The sequence below is a fragment of the Kogia breviceps genome, chromosome 3, assembly GCF_026419965.1.
Source record: "Kogia breviceps isolate mKogBre1 chromosome 3, mKogBre1 haplotype 1, whole genome shotgun sequence".
NCBI classification, from domain to species: Eukaryota; Metazoa; Chordata; class Mammalia; order Artiodactyla; family Physeteridae; genus Kogia; species Kogia breviceps.
Window position 1 is genome coordinate 31,820,377 of NC_081312.1, and position 20,055 is coordinate 31,840,431.

Sequence of the window (20,055 nt, forward strand, 5' to 3'; positions counted from 1 at the left end):
ATGAATGGTAACTCACCAGGGAAAATAATCTATAGGATTTTATATAATCTGCCACTGTTGGTGTTCAGATAAGTAATGTATAGATAGACTGAATTCTGCCCTTCTATTTTGTTTAATTGTTTCCCTGTCTTGTTTCAGTTGCTGATTGTTGGGGGTTCTATTGGTCTTCGTGAGTTTTCACAAATCCGTTACGATTCTGCGAAGGTTAAAGTAAGAATTGTCATTGGAGTTTGACATATGTACATGTATGTTCTGGTTTATGAGACATAAATACTCAGTAAACTAAGCTGTCTTGAGTTTTATCTTGCTTTTTAAGACTGATACATGGGGACTTCCCTGGTGGTCCAGTGGTTAAGACTCTGTGCTTCCAACGCAGGGGGCATGGGTTCGATCCCTGGTTGGGGAACTAAGATCCCACATGCAGCATGGTGAGGCCAAAAAATAAAATAAAATAAATAAATAAAATAAAAATAATACAAACAGATGTTAAAAAAAAGATTGATAGGGCTTCCCTGGTGGCGCAGTGGTTGAGAATCTGCCTGCCAATGCAGGAGACACGGGTTCGTGCCCTGGTCCGGGAAGATCCCACATGCCGCGGAGCAACTAAGCCCGTGAGCTATGGCCACTGGGCCTGCGCGTCCGGAGACTGTGCTTCGCAACGGGAGAGGCCACAACAGTGAGAGGCCCGCATACCACACACACACACACACACAAAAAAAAAAAAAAAAGATTGATATATGATCTTTGGGCTCTTTTAAGAATTTTTTTATACAATTTTTAAAGGTTACTTTCCATTTACAGTTATTATTTTTTAACATCTTTATTGGAGTATAATTGCTTTACAATGCTGTGTTAGTTTCTGCTTTACAACAAAGTGAATCAGTTATACATATACGTATGTTCCCATATCTCTTCCCTCTTGCGTCTCCCTCCCTCCTACCCTCCCTATCCCACCCCTCTAGGTGGTCACAAAGCACTGAGCTGATCTCCCTGTGCTATTCGGCTGCTTCCCACTAGCTATCTATTTTACGTTTGGTAGTGTATATATGTCCACGCCACTCGCTCACTTTGTCACAGCTTACCCTTCCCCCTTCCCATATCCTCAAGTCCATGCTCTAGTAGGTCTGACACACATCTTCTTTATCCATTCATCTATTGATGGACACTTAGGCTGCTCCCATATCTTGGGAATTTTTAAAATAAATACTGCAGTACTACATGATCTGCAGTTGTTTGAATACATGGATGCAGAACTTGCACATATGGGAGGCCAACTGTTATTTATTGAGGAAAATCCTTGTATAAGTGGACCCCCGAGGTTCAAACTCTTGTTTTCAAGGGTCAGCTGTATTTCATTAGCAGACCTCAGTAATGTTGGTGGGAGAGTATTAAAGGCCTATTTAATTTTTTCAGTTAATTTTATGGTTTAAGAGAAATACCAATGCTAGCTAGTCTTAAAGACAGTAGGTATTAGAAAACATAGTAAATTTAAAAGGAATATATACTTTCTATGAGGTAATAGAGCAATTATAACTTTGTTTTAAAGTTTCTGTTAGCATTCCAATTATTTTATTAAGGATTTTTTTCCCTTTTGCTTTAAGATGAAAGCTATAATAATCTGACTTTTGGAAATGGGATGTCATGTACATATTTGAAAAATAATTGAATATTTGTCATGTGTTTATCATGTGTTAGATCCTATAGATAAAGATTCAAGAAACTGGTTCTTATAAAGCTTATCTCATCATCAAGGCTGGGAGACATCTAATATGAAAATGTATCCAAACACACAATATAACAATGCCCAGTGAAATGCTATATTGGAACTCTGTGTAAAACATTACTAGAACTTCAAGGAGAGGTATACGGTTTAGACTTGGGAAAGGGGTATCAGAGAAGGACTGCTGGAGGTATCAACCTTTGAATTAAGGTTAAGAATGAGTAAGAGTTAGCTAAATGATGGAACTGATTAGTATTATATAACACAGAGTGGCTAACATGGAAGGGAGATTGGGGGAGCAAGATAGGAGGGAAGAGGTTGTTTCAAGTGGAGATGCAGAGACCTGTTAAGACACTTTGGCAGTAGTATAGATGAACAATAATGGAATCTGAAATAAAACATTTGCAATGAAGATAGAAATGAACGGGTTCCAGAAAAATTTTTAGCAGCAAATTGATAGTGACATATATGATATTAAAACCTCAATAAATATCAGAGGACTTGAGGCTTTGGTTTTGAGGACTGGGTAAATTTTTGTAGCAAGAGAGAGTGAGGGAGATAGCAGTAACAGAAGAGGTCTAGACGAGGGGGTCGAAGTAAAGAGAATAAAGTTGGGAGAAGTGAGGTTGATTGAAGTTAAGAGTATGAGATTGGTCAAGGTCTATGGAAGGAAGCTGAGAGGACAAAGTTGAGGTGAGAAGGATCAGAGAACAAGCCCTACTGAGATTGAGATGTGCAGGTTGGTTGATGTTGAGAAGTCAGACTCAGGTGAAGTCAAGAGTCAGTGTTTAGGTGAGGTTGAGTTCAAATAAGGTTGAGAGGGTAAGGTGGATTAAATTTGAGAGGAATTGAGAAGGTAAGATTGGTTGAGGCTGACAGTTGGTACAAGGGTTGAGAGGTTGAGATTAAGGAGGAGTCGAGGGAAAGATTGCTGAGGTCAAGGGCTGGGGGTTAAGACTGTGGTTGAGAGGACAAATTCATTTAAGAAAGATCAAGGATAAGTACAGCTGAGAAGTTTTGAGGAGGTTGGAAAAAGAGGGTATTGATTCAGAGTGACCAGCTGTTTTAGGCTGCCTGGAGCTGTCCTGATTTTAGGACTGAAAATCCAGTGTCCCAGGATGTAAAAATTCCTGCTTTTCAGTCAAGGGTATGGAAGGTTGAAAGGAAAGTACAGAACTCATGAGGTGGGCTTAAACAAATAAGCTGAAAGCAATAGCTTTCAATTTCTAGTGTGAAATAGATATGACATGGCTCATCTGCCTTCGTTATGGCTGTTGCTTTTTTTTTCTCCTGACTCGTAATGCTAACAACTGTGGATCCACCATAGTAGATTATCTGCTTTTGCATCACTCCAAGTAATATGATTTAAGTGTACAATTAAGTGCATTGTAATCCTGACCATTAACAGTCTTTTTTTTTAAACCTTTGCTTGACTGTTGTAGTTTGTAAAGAAATAGTGCTTGTTTAATTTTTAACATTGTAAATATGACCATGTTTTTTAGGATTCAGTTAATAAAAATCAGAATAATTACAGTACCAACCACCAGTCTGTTCTCTGTATCTGTGAGCTTGGTTTTTTTGTTTGTGTGTTTTTTTAATTTCCACATACAAGTGAGATCATTACTGACTGTATTCCCCACACTGTATGTTTCATACCCGTAACTCATTTATTTTGTAACTGGTAGTTTGTAACTCTTAATTTTCTTATCTATTTCTCTCCTCCTCCCTCACCCCTTCCCTATGGCAACTACTTGTTTGTTCTCTGTATGTATGACTCTGTTTCTGTTTTGTTGTTTGTTCATTTGTTTTGTTTTTCAGGTTTCACATGTAAGTGAAATCAAAATTTGTCTTTTTTTGCTTGACTTATTTCACTTAGCATAATCCTGTTGTCAAATGGAGAGGTCCATCCCTATTGTCAAAAATGGCAAGATTTCATTTTTTTATGGCTGAATAATATTCCATTGTATATACACATCACAGTTTCTTTATCCATTACCCATCAATGGACACTTAGGTTGTTTCCATGTCTTGACTACTGTGAATAATGCTGTGGTGAACATGGGGTGCAGATACCTTTTCAAGATAGTGATTTCATTTCCTTCAGATAAATACCCAGAGGTGAAATTCCTGGGCCAAACTCTATTTTCCATTTTTTGCAGGAATTTCCATAGTGTTTTCCATAGTAGCTGTACCAATTTATATTCCCACCAGCAGCGCACAAGGACTCCCTTTTTCCACATCCTCTCCATCAGTTGTCATCTCTTGTCCTTTTGATAATAGCCATTCTAACAAGTATGAGGTGATATCTCATTGTGGTTTTGATTTGCATTTTCCTGATGATTAGTGATGTTGAGCATCTTTTCATCTACCTGTTGGTCATCTGTATGTCTTCTTTGGAAAAATGTTCTGATCCTCTGCCCATTTTTTAAGCATATTTTTTTGGGGGGGTTGTTACTGAGTTGTAAGAGTTCTTTATGTATTTTGGATATTAACCTTTTATGAGTTATATGATTTGCACTTATTTTCTTTCATTCAGTAGGTTGCCTTATCATTGTGTTGATTGTCTTTTTCTCCCCCCAGTGTTATGTATGTGAAATTCATCTCTATTTTAGCTCTAAATTAAGGGTCAGCAAGCTTTTCCTGTAAGGAGCCAGGTAGTAAGTGTTTTAGGCTTTGTGAGCTACACTCTTTCACAACTATTGAAATCTGGTGTTGTATCACAAAAGCAGCCATGGACAAAAACAAATGAGTATGGCTGTGTTCAAATAAAACTTTACTGACAAAAATGGATATTAGACTAGATTTGGTCCATGGGCCATAATTGCTGACCCCATGATCTTTTCATTGCTGTATGGTATTCTACTAATTATACCGTAATTTATTTATCCATTTTACTCTTAGACATTTGGGTTGCTTGGCAGTTTTGGTTAGTGAAAATAATGTTGCTGTGAACATTCTTGTATATTTTTCTTGCTGCATGTGTACAAGAAAGGAATTGCTGGATTATCACCTTTATTTGATAATTTCCAAACTGTTTTTCAGAATGATTGAATCAGTTGTAGGGGAGAAAAAATAATTTTCCCTTTACCCTTCTACATTCTTGGCTGAGATCCTTCCGTAATAAAATACAGATTAACAAGAGAAAAACAAACAGAAGTTTAATAACATGTATACCTCTTGTATACATGGGAGATACCCAGGAAACGTGAGTAAAACTTTCCCCACTATCACCTTAAATACTATCTAAAGACAGAATAAGGATGTTGGAGGGGGAGGGCAGTTATGAGAGGTTACTGGGAAAAACACAGTAAAAGGGTAAGGTTGTTACACAGATTTAAGTGGGTGCCTTCTCGATTGGTAGAAGTTTCTTGTGATTTAGAATCATCCTTCTCTTCCTGGTACTAAAAGGGAGACACTTATAAATGGAGATTTCCTTTATAAATGTATGTGTCCCTCACAAAAGGGAAACCTGTACTGGTTTTCAGAGCTTGCGTGTCTGGTGTTTCCTAAAGACAATCAGCTCAAGATAATCCTTATGCCAAAGAGACATATTTTGGAGTGTCATATTCTGCTTCCCTTCACATTCTACACTGCTGCTTTAAAACAAAGAATGTCGTCCTCCATCCAGTTCCGTAGGTGATCTTGGGTGGCCTTGGATTGCAGTGGCTTGAAGGAGGATTTCAGTTTTCTGGCCAGAGACTGAACTCAGGCTGTGGCAGTGAGAGTGGTGAATCCTAGCCACTAGGCCAGTGGCCAGTCAGCTTTGTAGAAGTGAATTTCCACAAAGAGATGGAAAGTAGTGAAACAAATAAAGTGTTTATTAGGAGGAAAAAGAGTATGTGTGAAAAAGCTTAACACAGGTGGACTCAGAGAAAGAGTCGCGCCCTTGTGGTAGTTTGAATCACTTACGTGGGGCATTTCTTCTGGGTTTCCTCTGGCCAGTCATCTTGCCGTTGCCTGGCTCTTAGTCCATATTTGTTTATCTCAGGGTCCTCCCCTGTGTGCACGCACATCTCTTAGCCAAGATGGATTCTAGCATAGAGGGCTATGGGTAGGTTGACATCACTTACTATGGGGTGACGCCCCCTCCCTTTTTGACCCCCGAGGAGCCTTTCTGCGCATGCATAGTCCGGAAGGTCTCCTTGACCTCGAGAATGAGAAATATGTGGTCTCTTTATCTTTTATCTGGGCAGGGCTCAGCTCCTCCTTGCTTCTGTCCCCCAATGGGACAGTCTCAAGCTGCTCATCCTGGGGCCCATCTGTCTCCTGCCGCCTAGGGATCAAGTCATTAGCCACTACAATCACTGACTTTACAATACACCCTGAAAGGAATTCAGGACAAAGAACAGGATGAGACACTCTGCTTTGGCAAAACAGGCAAAACACGCCCTTAGTTAGATATATTTTGGAAAAAATTTTTTATGAACCTGGATTCTTGCATCTTCCCATACTCAGAAGAGCACTAAAATCATTAACTGAGATGTCTCTTCCTTATGACTAGCAATAACCTTCTACTGAGATGTATGCTTGATTGCACGTATTCCTTAGCCATATATATACTATATATATATATACTAGCCTCTTCCCCTACCTCTTCAGAGCAGCTCTTCAGATCTATCTGGGAGGTTGTCTCCTGGGCTATAGTCCTCAATGAGACACTGGATACTCAACCAAGAGCTCTTGTATTGTGCGTTTTTCTTTCAGTCAACACTGCCAACAGTTAGTTGTTTGTTCCCCAGGCTCCAAATACTTGCTATTATAGGTTGCGGTATTTTTCCTCATTTTGTTTTTTAAAGCTATTTTGGTGAGTGTGTTATGAATTGTTACCTAATTATGTGGTGAATTTGAATTTTTCGTGATGATGAAACTGAGTCCCCCTAAAAGTTCCTGTATTGAGTTTGATTAATCTCTCTATCCAGAACTCTATTCCCTTTCTTGTCCCATCTGACCTCAATCTTGAGCTAACTGAACACTAATCAACCAGAGTCAGATGACTAAAAAATTGCTGTTGTTAGTAACATCATTAATGTACTAAAATTGCTATTATAGATATCATCATTAATGTAGAAACTCAGGTTGTTTCTCTAGGGCAAGATTAGCTCACAGACCCCTGAGCCATGGACTGCCTGGGCAGAGAATCATAAACCAAAGACATCCTGACTGTCGAAACTGCGATTAAGAAGATGATTAATTCCATCTTCTTTTGTCATATATGCTTGTAATGTGATGAATTTCCTTTTAAGCATGGCCATGGCTATGTCATGAAAGTTTTAATATGTAATATGTTCATAATCAATCAAATTAAATTGGTTTTTATTTATCCATGAGCTATTTAGGAGTGTTTTTCCTTAACTTATAAACATAGGGAATTTTCTAGTTTCTATGTTTTATTGATTTCTAACTTGAGTGTGTTGTAATCAAAGAAAATTTTCATTGAGTTCTTTCTTTTGATATTTGTTGAGACTGGCTTTATGACCTAACACATGATCAGTTTGTATGAATGATGTATGCTGTTGGGTACATAATAAAAGTATGTTGTTGGGTACATACTAAAAGTTTATACATCCATTTGGTCAGGTTTGTTATTTGTGTTTTTTCAAATTTCTGTGTTTTTGACTTTTTATATCTGTTCTCTTACCAAGAGAATTGTGTTAACATCTCTCATTATGACTGCCTATTTCACGGTGGTATTAGGTACATATAATTTCAGAATTATTATGTCCTCTTGGTGAATTGAATTTTCATTGTAATGAAACTTTACGTGGTAATAATGCTTTTTCCCCTTACAACCTATTTTGTTGGATATTAATATGGCTTCACCAGCTTTCTTTTTAATCTCAACCTTTCTGTAAACTTAAGTTTTAGGTATATCCCTTATAAACAGAAAATGTTTTAATAGTTTTGTTTTTTAATTGGCTCATTAAATATATGTTTAAAATATATTTGGGCTTAAATATGCCTTCCTTTTATGTGCTATTGTTATAATTACTTCTGTCCTGTTGTTGTTGTTCTCTTTTGGATTAATAACATTTTATTATTTTGCTGTTGTTCCATTAGTTTGGGAGCTGTAGTCTTACTCTTCCACTAGATGTTGCACTAGAGACTGTTGTGGTCTACAGATTTTTTTTTTTTTTCCTTCTACTGTTTTGGTCTTGATGGGGAGCAGAATACACCACCCCAAAATGTGCCACTTTGGCATGTGGATTGTTTTAAGCTGAAGGTAATTATGACCCAACAGACTCAGGAAAAGCTTTTTATCTCTTCCTTAACTGCCCAAAAGGATTTAGGTAGGAAGCCTATACCAGGAAGATAGCTATTATGAGAGAACTTTTTATATCAGAAGGACTTATCTGCATGGCATGGAAACGTTTGTTTACCAAACATTTGGTCTTCTCATCTTCCTGTGGATTATCTGCTTCCTCTTTGAAGCCCCAGACCCCTACCCACTTAGCTCAGGATGGCATATAAGTCTAAGTTGACTGCCTGTGAGTCTCATGTGTTTGTGGGGCTCCCATACATACATAATTAAACGTTTTTCTCCTGTTAAATTTGTTTTATGTCAATTTAATTATTAAACTAGCCAACGACCCTATAAGGGAAGAAGGGAAAACTGTTCCTCCCCAACAGTCTGGTTTTGGTATTGGGATAATGTTGACTTCATAACATGAATTGGGAAGTGTTTCCTCTTTTTTATTTTCTGGAAGTGATTATGTAGAATTGATGTTACTTCTTCCTTAAATATTTTATAGAATTTGCCAATGAAACCATCTGGGCATCTTGTTTTCTTTTTCAAAATGTTTTTAGCTATGAATTTAATTTTCTAAATAGATGAGACTATTCTGGCTATGTATTCTTCTTTCTCTTACATTTTCTAATTGGTTTTTACTTGCATAAAGGAACTACTGATTTTGTATGTGGATCCATGCCCTTTGATTTTTGGGTGTTGATCTAACTACCTTGTTGAATTCTCTTTAACAAGCAGTAATCATATTAAATATTCTTAATAGAGAAACATTAAGAGCATTCCTGTTAAAGCTAGGAACAATAAAGGAATATCCGTAATTGTGGCTACCTCTCCCGTTGCGGAGCACAGGCTCCGGATGCGCAGGCTCAGCGGTCATGGCTCACGGCCCAGCCGCTCCGTGGCATGTGGGATCTTCCTGGATCAGGGCACGAATCCGTGTCCCCTGCATCGGCAGCCGGACTCTCAACCACTGTGCCACCAGGGAAGCTCAAGTTTCCTCATTCTTAAAAACTATACTTACATTAAGGTATAAAGACAATTTACATGCCTTATCTGTCACTCCACTTATTACCAGCACTTCCTAGACTTCTTTGGTGACCTTTTTTCTTTTACTGCTCTTTGTGTTTCTTTTGAAACTGAGGGATCAGGTGAAAAGGGCAATCTTCCCAGGTGCAGAGTAGTGACTCCTCCACCCCCACATAGTCTACAAGAAACTTATATTTTTCTTCAAAATTTCTTCATTAATGAGTTTCTTGATTTTCTTTTCCCATTTCTATCTGATGTCCTCTCTCTTGGCATTCCAATATCACTTACTTACATTTTTTTTTCACTTATCATACTTTGTTTTTCATTATGATCACTTTATTCACTCATTCAACTAACACGTGTTGAGGAGGGCTGGAAGTTGAGGATGGCATGAATCTGAGTTTGAAGTTGAGAAGTCATTTTTAAAATTTTCATCTCATTTACTCATTTCAAAAACATTTTAAAGATCTATTATGCCCTTTTTAAGATGGGGAAACACAGTTGGGAGATATTAGGTTACCCGATCAAAGCCAGACAACTGGAAGATGGAGCTGAAACTTGAGATCAGGTCTTCTAACATCACCTCCTGTGTTCTTTCCACTATTCCATATTAACTTCTCTTAGGATTGGCAAATAAGACGCCTTCCTGCTGAATCTGCCTCTTTCTTGTTTTGTTTGATAAACACAGTAGCTTCTGGTTTGAGAAACCACCTGGAGTCAGACCACAGGGATTGATGGAAGATTGAAAAGTTCAATTCCAATTAAGGCATTCCAATTCAGATTAAATAATCAAACCAGAAGCTACTGTGTTTACCAGTCTTACTGCAGGAACTTAAAAAAAAATTGAATTTTCCCTGTTTTCCCTGTTACCAAAAGGAAGAGACCTTTACCCCTCTCCCCTTTCATAGAGAATTTTCTTGAACAAATTTGTAATTATAAATCCTTCCTATGTCTCTTTTATATGTATATAAGTCTTTTTAAAAGCTAAACAAGCCTCTTACCAGGTACAACTCAGTAAAGTTTTTCTTAAGGTCCTGGGAGCCAACTCTTTGAAATCTAAATATCCAGGAAGATAGTGCCCCATATCCTCGCACCATAGAAGTTAGCCTAGGCTCGTTGCTCCAAGCTAAAAGTACCTTCTTGTCACAAATAGAAAAGTTTTCTTTTTCCCTTCGATAATGGCAATTAACGAACACAAATGGCTACCCCAAGCGTGACCTACCAAAGAAGGTACAGCAACCGGTGAGGTTACATAGTACTCTTACATGAGAACGTGCACGTAATGGATTGTATCTGCTTGTCTATAAAAAAGGGTGAGATTTCTTTCTTTGCAATCGCATTAGCAATTGCCTGTGACACCCATCCCAGTCTGGTTCAGGGCTTACGGAATAATATAATTTTTTTCCTACAGTCGGTGAGATTTTCTGAGATGGCAGGAGATCTTAGTTTTCATTTTTCCTTGACAATATCAATTCATTTATGTCTCTTACCTTTCCTATCTCTACCTGCTCCCCCATCCCCCCACCCCCCACCACCACCACTACTGCGCCCCGAATAGTAAATCAGGATAGAAATGCGCTCCTTACTCACCTCAGTTTGCTTTGACCACCAGGTGAGATAACGCTTCAGAGCGGCAGCCAGAACCACAACTCCCAGCATTCCTGGCGCTCGCCGCTCTCCTGACTTCCTCTTCCGGTTCGGGGGCTACTGAGACCGAAAGTACGGTTCTGTGGCCACCGACGGGGTGATTTTCACCTTCGCCTGCGCGAGCCCTCGCTGACCCAGGTTGGGAAGCCAGACAAGAGTAAAATATGAACGGAAGAGTGGATTACTTGGTTACTGAGGAGGAGATCAATCTCACTAGAGGACCCTCAGGTATGTGCAGAAGTGATCATCGCTGGGAGTAGGGTACTTGAGGCTGTAATTGCAGAGCGGACACCTCTAATGCAGAGCCAGATTCTTTTGGCCTCGGAGAAGGCAGACCCCAACCGAGATATTTCCTGCAACGCTGTGAGCACATAGAAGGCTATATTGGCATCCAGCGTTAGCCTGAGACGGATCTGAGGAGTCAACCTCATTTTGCAGTCGGATTACCACATGTATTTATAGTCAGGAAGAGTTTCTTTCTGCTAATGGTACTAGAAAATCCTGGGGGAAAGCCTGCTTTTTAGCCAGCACCCGTGAACACCACACCCTTCCTTCCATTTGCCTGCTCTATCCCTGTTTCTATGAGAGACAGTTTAGTAAAATTGGGAGCATAAACGGTGTGGACTGTAAATGCATAGCCGTTTTCTTGGTGCTACTATCCCTCCCTCCTTTCATTTCTGGGAAATTCATTTAGACGGTCAACTGGAATGTTAAACCAGAAAGAGACCTTAGAGATCTACTACAGATGTTCCCAAAGCTGGTTTCGCCTCAAAATTATCCAAGGTTTTTTTTTTTTTTTTTTTTTTTTTTTTAAAGGTTAATTCCTAGGACCCATCTCTGTGAATTTGGATTCAATGCAGGTGTTTCTTTGGTCCTTTTCATCCCTTCCTTCCTTCCAACAAGCCAGTCATGTGCTTCTGATACTACCAAATCCTTACTTTCGCCTACAGTGCTCTTATCTCCTGATGCACTTCACTCCACTAGGCTCTTAATAGTACTACATGATGCCCACTTTGGCTTTTGTTGCCTTTCCTTTACAGCTGTCTAGTGTATCAATTCAGAGCTTTAGCTTTGGGCTTATGTAGGTCCAAAAATGGTATCTAACCTCTTACTAGTTCTTTGATATTTATTAACTAACTTTACTGACGTTAGACTTAACTTCTCATATGTAAAATGTGCATGATAATAGAGTGTGCTTCCTGTGGTTATGAGAATGAAATCAGTTAATCTATGTAAAATATTTAGAACATTGTGTGCTAAGCACTGTGTGTTCACTACTATTGTTGTTTTTACTGTTAGTAGATAAATGGTTAGGTTAACACAGTAAATCCTGCTAAGTACTGTTATTTCAAGAGTCTCCAACAACTCATCAAGTACTGTGAGCTATATCGGAAATAATCTTTCACTCCTTTCTGTTTCCATTGTCACTACTTAGACCAGTCCATCTTTTACCATCTGGAATTTTGCAGTAGCTTGACCACCACTCATAGATTATTTTTCATAAAATATGACTTTCTGAATCATCCATGCTTTGTCTTCTTTCTTGTTATAAAAAAATTGGAAATCAGTTTTACTTATGAGAGTGTAATTTATTGCTAATCTGCAGGGTTTAATGTCATGCTTCATATGATCTCCTAAACTTTTGTCAAAAAGGCTCATTCAGTGTTCCCAAGTCTCTTAGGTACATTTTTCTTATTTTATGTAAATTTTTCCTTCTCTCCCTGTTAATGGTTATTGACTTTTGAGGCTAACATGGAAAATTATTGTTAACCCAAAATCTGTTTTTCTGTACTTTTCATCCATTGGTACTTGTTCTTCTCCTAGGGCCAACTGAAACAATGGTAGTTCATTTTCTGATTGCCTTGCAAGTATTTAAAGGCATCTGGTTGTTCTCCTGTTTTGTCTCTTCCTCTACAGCCTAAATATCCCTAGTTGTTACATTAGCTTTTTTGTGATGTGATTTGAAGTTTGATTCTTGTCTCTTGCTTAAGAATTTAACATATTTTGACTTGGTCCTTTTGCTGCAGTATCCACAGTATTTTCAGGATCTCCTGATTGGAGCAGAGCAGAACTCTGATATTTTCTTGCATATTCCAGTCACTAAATATTTTAAAAGTTTAGTGTAATATCACTTCACCATTTTTGGTATTTACATAACAGTGTTGATTAATGTTCAGCTCACTATTCACTGAAATTTCTGATCCTATTGATCTTGCAGACCTGAAGTTCCTAGTGTTACCATTTTTCTGCATTACTGGAATTAGCACAAACGTCAAAGGACTGATTAAGAATAATTGTATATGCTAATATATCTCACCTCAGAGTTGTTTAATTTCTGTTTTGTATATGCATTATTCAAAAATGAATGAATTTATTCACCTAGTGACTTTTAATTTTTTCTAAGCATTTTCATGTTTTACTCATATAAGTTGATAAACTTAAAAGTTTAGATGAGTAGAGCCACAAACTTGGATAAAAACAGTCATTTGAAGTTTGATTGGTTCATTTAGTGAGGTTCCAAGTTTCTGTTTATCACCTCCCAAAGCTAGTTACCTGCTATGTGGTATTCCTAAGAAGTCTCACAGTCTAACTCCGCTTTTCCTCCTCACTGTGCCATCATGAAGATACATAGGGAAGAAGTCAGTTATCACCACTAGAAGCTTCCATTAATTTTGGTAGTCCCATAGCATTCTTTCTTTCTATAGAAGAAATATGAAAAGCCTCTAGTTCCAAGTATGCATTTCTGTTTGTAGGCAGCATTGTCACTCTTTGTTTCAGTACAGCGTCCTCTGTAGGGACCTGATAGTTTAATCAGGTAACTGCAAGAATGTATATACTTTTGCCTTTTTGTGTTAGTGTTCTGTCAGGGGCAAGAGTCTTGGGTAATTCCAGTGTTTGGGCCCATTTTTCAAGGCAAATGAGCCTATTCTGTCTGATCTTGCTTACTGCAAGGAAAATAAAATCTTGGGGAAATTATGAAAATGAAGTGAGTATCTGGTGAGGCAAAAGGAAGCTTGGTACGTAGCTTGGCATCTATCCTATGCCTACTTGCTCAGCCGTGTAAGGAGAGGCTTAGGCTGGATGACTTTGTAAGTTTCTTCCACTTAGAAGAGTTCATTTTTCTTTGGCCCATTCCATGTGTTGTTTTATGGTTCCTGCCAGCTTGAACCAACAGTAGGTGCTCTGAAGAATCAATCACAATCTCAAATAAAATGCCCTCAAGGGTTTGAAGAGTTTACTTTTTATTCTTTATGGAACACTCTTTTCTTTCTATGGGCATCCAGTTTGATTATAGTCGTGAAGCCTCCCACTTTTATCAAATTGAGAGTTCTTAATGTTGGAAAGACTCAGTTACTCTAAGAAGTATGACAAGAATCTAATTTAGCTTTTTTTCACTGTAACAGGTACATATTTGCCATAAAGACAACCCTACTTCATGTTGGGTATTAGAATTCCTTGTTCAGGACTGAGTTATCAGTGAGTTTCAGCAAGTTGCTCCCAATTACCACCTTTAAAGAGGGAACAGAATCTCTATTTTTCTACTTTCTTTAAAGCAGTTGCAGAGGGTAATGGGTTGATACAATGTTTTAATAATGAATAATTAAGGAGGTATTCTCTTTCTGACAGTGTGCTAATTACTTTATATATATATATATTTTTTTTCTTCACAACCACCGTGAATGGTGATTAATCCACATTATTAATTGAGGAAATTGTCTCTCAGAGAGGTTAAGGATTTGCCCAAGTTCTAAAGCCAGTAAGTTTCAAAAGCCAGGAATTTAACCCAGATCTGTTGATTATAGTGTTCCATATACTACCTCCTAGTATAGTAGCTATGTCTAAGGAGTTGGCTCCCAGCCTTTCTCCTGACCTTTATTTTGTTATATCATGCCTTATTTCCAGAATGATTTGAGGCATCTTATGACTAACACAATCCACAGTGGAAAGTTTTTATAGTTTGCTATTGACAGACCTGACAGCGTATCAAGGTGAGAACCTAAAAACAAGAAACCTCATTAAGTCCAAGCATTTAAGCCGCTACAGACCTGCCATGTGCTTTGTGTTTAACCCTGAGACTGTTGCTAACAGTTTTCTGACCCTTCATATGCCAAATAGATCTGAGAATAAAGTGCTATATCCTTGCCCTATTTTCTCTTGACTATGTGAAGTCTAGCCCTCATTGAATTTATGTTCCAATGGAGATATGACATTCACATGTAAAAACTTAAATCTCAGTGCAAAGGTGCAGATGGTTAAGGACTATGATGAGCATGGTTGTAATAGGAGGGCAAAGGAAGAGTGTAGGGAAGTATGTTAATCTAACCCTGTGCTAGAAAAGGTGAAAGAATGGAGGCATGGGTGGGGGCCAGACTGATCAATTACAAGAAGGTGGAACTTACGTTGCTCTTATAGACAAGCTTTAGGCTAGTGCCACAACCAGGGATGGCCTAAGAAGAAATAGAGAAAAGAAAATAAGTAAGCATATTCTGAGATCAGTGAATAAACCAGCCTGGATAGAAGGAAGGGTTCATTTAGGAGAGTTAAGGGAAAAGAGGTTGCTAAGATAGGTAGAGACTGGATTATGAAAAGGTCTCAATGCTGGTGTGGAAACTTAACCTCTAAGATTCCATCTTGATTCCTTCCCCTTCCTTTTCACTGATTAAGATTCAAGAGTCACCTCCTCCAGGAAGCCTTCTTTACCCAGGCTAGATGCCCCCTTATTAGGAATCTCAGACACCATTTATTGTCTGTCAGTGTATTGCCAAACTAAGCACTTTGTCTCATCTACTCCCAACAAGGAATAAATAAAATGGTTATTATCCCATTTTGCAAAGGAGAAAACCTTGACTCTCATCACACAACTCTTTAAGTAGCAGAGTTAAGAATTGGATCCAGCGCAGACCTACTGGAGAATGGACTTGAGGACATGGGGAGGGGGAAGGGTAAGCTGGACAAAGTGAGAGAGTGGCATGGACACGAATACACTACCAAATGTAAAATAGATAGCTAGTGGGAAGCAGCTGCATAGCACAGGGAGATCTGCTCAGTGGTTTGTGACCACCTAGAGGGGTGGGATACAGAGAGTGGGAGGGAGGGAGATGCAAGAGGGAAGAGATATGGAGATATATGTATATGTATAGCTGATTCACTTTGTTATAAAGCAGAAACTAACACACCGTTCATTGTAAAGCAATTATACACCAGTAAAGGTGTTTAAAAAAAAATTGGATCCAGGTCTTTGTGACTTAAAATCCAGGCTCTGAACTATCCTAGAAGGATCACAGAGTCCTGTGGGAACACAGAGAGATAAAGAAAATAGCGTTATTTCTATATTTGCTTCCTTACTTGTGTCTCCTCTTCCCTCTACTTCAGTCTGAACTCTTCTGATTAAAAGGATATATATTTCATCTCTTGTTTTCCTAATGCCTTGCCTGGTACATGACACAAAGTGGTCAGTAAATGTTCATGAAATGACTAGGCAAATTGATGAATATCAGAAAAGTATAATAGGATGTTATATAAAGATAACCAGTAACATGGTCTATTTCAGCTTTCAAAAAGTCATAAACAAGGTTCTCCACTAAATACAATTTAAGAGAGAAGAATCAGTTTGGTCATAATGTGATATAATGGTAGGAAACTGACTAACATTCCAGAAACAAGGAGATGGAATAAGTGGAAAAACACAGAGAGTGAGAAAAGTATATGATACAAAGAATGTGTCTCTAAAGATTGCTTCAAGGATAAATCTTATTAAGAATTTTTTCAAGATAGAAGTAGAAAGGCAAGCTGATAGATGCTCAGCTATAGAAACATTTTGTAAAGCCCTGTGACTAGGTAACAAAGTAGCCAATGATTGTATTTGAGTAAATGCAGAATTATTTATTGAGGAAAACTGTCTATACTTGATTGATTGAATCAAAACAAACTTGGTTTCAGGAGGCTCAGAAATAAAGGGAAACTGTTTTAAAAAATATTCATTTAGTGTTTACTATGTACACTATGATTAGGAATCATTGATACTAGGATAATGAATAAGAAATGATCCCTATTTTTAAGAGTTTTGCAGTTCAGTGGGAGGATAATTATGGTAGGTATGTGCTAACTATCCTCAAGAGGTAGAATATCCAAAGACTTATGGACCTTCATAAGATATGTTCCCAGTAGAGTCAGACTCAGTGGAACATTTCAGACAAAAGACCAAAGGAAATATTCAATGCCTTTAGGAAGTGTCTTAGAAACGAATTAGATAATGTCATTCTCCCCTTGTACAAAACTATGGTGTTTTCATGCCTGTTGCTATGTACAGGTTACCATATATTGGGCAAGAAGCAGAATAAAAGAAAATTGAAAAGAGGGCAACAGATAGGATACAAATTGTAATATCAGGCAAAAATTAAGAGATCGAAATGTTTTGAAAGCAAGGGAGCAAGTAGAGACATGATCTAGTAGAGACTGGACATACAAATTCAGTGCTTGCAAAAGGGCTTATCCTGGAGTGAGAGAATAAGGATGCTGTCGACTGAAGAAAATGCGCAATCTAAATGTTTTATTTGGCATTCTTTCTGAGGACTTCAGGCCCAGGAGACAGCCTCTCAGATGCCTCTGAGGGACTGCTCCCAAGAGGTAAGGGAGGAGCCAGAATATATAGGGGTTTTGAGACAAAGACCAGGTAGTCAGAACATCAAAAGATTACCGTTAATGATAGAAAACCAGATATCTCAAGTTAGGAAATTTAGGGCTTTTCTATGTATGGAAAGATGCAAGTCTGGGCTCATTGAAATCATTCCTTTGATACATACCTTAGCTCTCTAGGGCCAGTATCCTGTTCTTTCCCATCCTCAGTCCCCTCAGGGTGCACCACTGGGTGTGTCTGCAGTGGCTCAGGGCTTGGCAGTGGGTCACCCCCTTTGTCTCCATCCTGAGTTCCTTCAGGGCTCACTGTCAGGAGCAGCTGTAGTTTGATGGCTTGATGGCTACAACATCCTTTGTTTACCAAAATGGCAGACAACACTTTTCACACACAGTCCCTCCCCTTGGTCATAAATTCGACCATTGGGAGACATTTCATGACTGATTTTTGTCCCACAGTGCTAGGAAGGCTCATTCCTAGATCAGGCAAAGATTCTGTTGATATGCCACTCAAGGTGCCAATTTCTGGATTAGGCCCTGTTGATAATTTAAAATTCTCTGGATCCCCCATCTTACTAGTTTATTATGATCCAGGAAATGTTTTCCCTTGTTGCTTCTTCCCATACCTAGAGTTGCACTATTACAATTATTCTATATAGAGTTATATAGGTTTAACTCTTAAGACATCACTAATTTTGTTGGGGGCCTGGGGTAATGCAGGAGACAACAATCTTATAAAATACACAGGATATAAGTAATATGGCTAGTAACATTAACAAAGTCATAGTGCAGCAGAGAGACAAAAAGCACAGATAATTTGGAAACAAAGAGAACAAATTAAAACGATAATTAGTATAACTAGTTGTAATTTGGTTGCAATAAACCATCAAGTCCACAGGAGAGCCAGCTGGGGAAGCCAAATTCTGGAGGGATCAGGAATAGGTAGATCAAATGCCTACCTAGATATTTGAAAGAGAAGCTTAGGAGCAATAAAAAGAGGCCCTGATGTACATCCTGGCATGTACTGCCTGAAACATCTTTGGTTGGTATTGACTGAAAAAAATAAAAGCACAACCTAAAAGTCGAGAGTTATGTTTTATTTAGCAGACAAAACTGGACTTAAGCCTGGGATGCAGCCTCTCAGATAGTTATGAGAGTCTGCTCTGAAGGGATAAGGGAGGAGCCAGGATACATAGTTTTTGCAACAAAGACCAGGTAGTCGGAACATCAAAAGATTACTGTTACAAAGAAAACCAGACATCTCAAGTTAAGGAATTTAGTGCTTTTCTGTGTATGGGAAGATGCAAAAGTCTGGGTTCATTGAAATCATTCCTTTGATATGCACCTCAGCTATCTGGGGCCAGTATCCTGTGCTTTCTCACCCTGAGTCTCCTCAGGGTACATCACTGGAGGTGGCTGTGGTGGCTGACTTGTTTAATGGCATGTATGCTGTTTCCATCCTGAGTTTCCTCAGGACTCACTGTCACGGGCAGCTATATTGTGATGGTTTGATGGCTGCAACAACCTTTGTTTACAGTGTTGCAGGCAATATATTTTTCATTCACACAGGACATATTCTTTGTCGCCTCCATCAGAGGGGGCACCAGGATGGACAGGGACTGACCATGGGCATAATACATTTTTTGTTGCTGCACTGTCTTTCTTTTTCTTTGAGGTTTAAGATTTTCCCTCTTTCTCTCTTTGTCTTGTTACTCTCTTTTGGGAGAAGTAACAAATAACAACTGACATATTTCATCTTTGGACCAGAGAGTCTCCAGAGAATATAATAATTATGGGTGAAAAGATGCCTAGTCATTTTGAATCACTTGTTTGAATGACTCATTCATTCTTTCAATCTACACATTTATTGAGCAATGACCGTAGGGCAAGTTTCTGTGCTAGGCACTGTGGATACAAAGAGAACTGAATTTTAATATAATTGCAGTGAGCAGTAGAGCATAGTGATTAAGAGCCGGAATGCCTGTGTTACTAGCTATGTGCCTTGGGCAAGTTACCTCACTTCTATATACTTTGATTTCCTTAGCTATAAAATGAGAGTATTAATAGCACCTATTCAGACTTGTTGTGAGAATTAAATGGGGGTTTTGTTTTGTTTTGTTTTGTTTTACAGTTATAGTGTTGATTCTGTATCAGGCACTCTTCTAAGCAGTTTACCAAATATAACTCATTTAATTAATTTAATGGTGCCTGTCATTACTGCTGCTGTGTGGAAAATAGTTTTCAGAGGAGCAAGAGTTGAGTCATCCAGGAAAGGCAGGGTAACCTATGTCATAGGCATTTTAGGGACATTGGGCTTCCCCTCCTTTTCTTTTGTGCCTTCTTTTTCAGGTTATGAAAAAGCCTGCTAGGGGCTCACAGAGACATTATTAACCTTGCTGCATTTCCCCAGAATTAGAAATGTTAGGAATTCCTGGCTTAGGTGTTACTTCCAATGGCTTTAACAGTCGCTTGCCACCAACTGAGGTTTGTATGTGTCCTAGGTACTGTGTGGGCACAGAGGATACAAAAATGAAAAAAAGCCAGTCCCCTGTGCATGGATGTTTATAGCAACTTTATTCATCATTGGAACTATTGATAAGTACTGCAGTAGTGTAAAGAGTTAATTAAACAAGTAATTTCAGTGAAATGTGTTTCTAGGCAAAAGGAAGAAGGCATCGAAAATCTTGGAGACATGGAACAGCTGTCTGTGTGTGTGGAGGGTGAAAAGCAGGGAGGTGGTAATTTTTTTTTTTAATTAAGACTTTATTTATTTAGAGCAGTTTTT

General features: G+C 38.5%; 1 protein-coding gene across 8 annotated transcripts in view; it reads left to right on the forward strand.

Annotated features, from left to right (window-relative positions):
* The window catches only part of SYNJ2BP (synaptojanin 2 binding protein), a 59,127-nt gene that overhangs the window by 7,838 nt on the left and 31,234 nt on the right, over positions 1-20,055 (forward strand). For 6 of the 8 annotated variants that reach the window (XR_010839505.1, XR_010839506.1, XM_067028259.1 and 3 more), the window contains exons 2-3: positions 139-210; positions 10,603-10,865. Coding sequence is in view for 6 of the 8 variants with exons in the window: in XM_067028259.1 (XP_066884360.1) it covers positions 10,802-10,865 (64 nt within the window). In the remaining 2 variants the exon portion in view is untranslated. The remainder of the gene's footprint in view (positions 1-138; positions 211-10,602; positions 10,866-20,055) is intronic. The other 2 variants (XM_067028258.1, XM_067028255.1) reach the window with 1 other exon arrangement.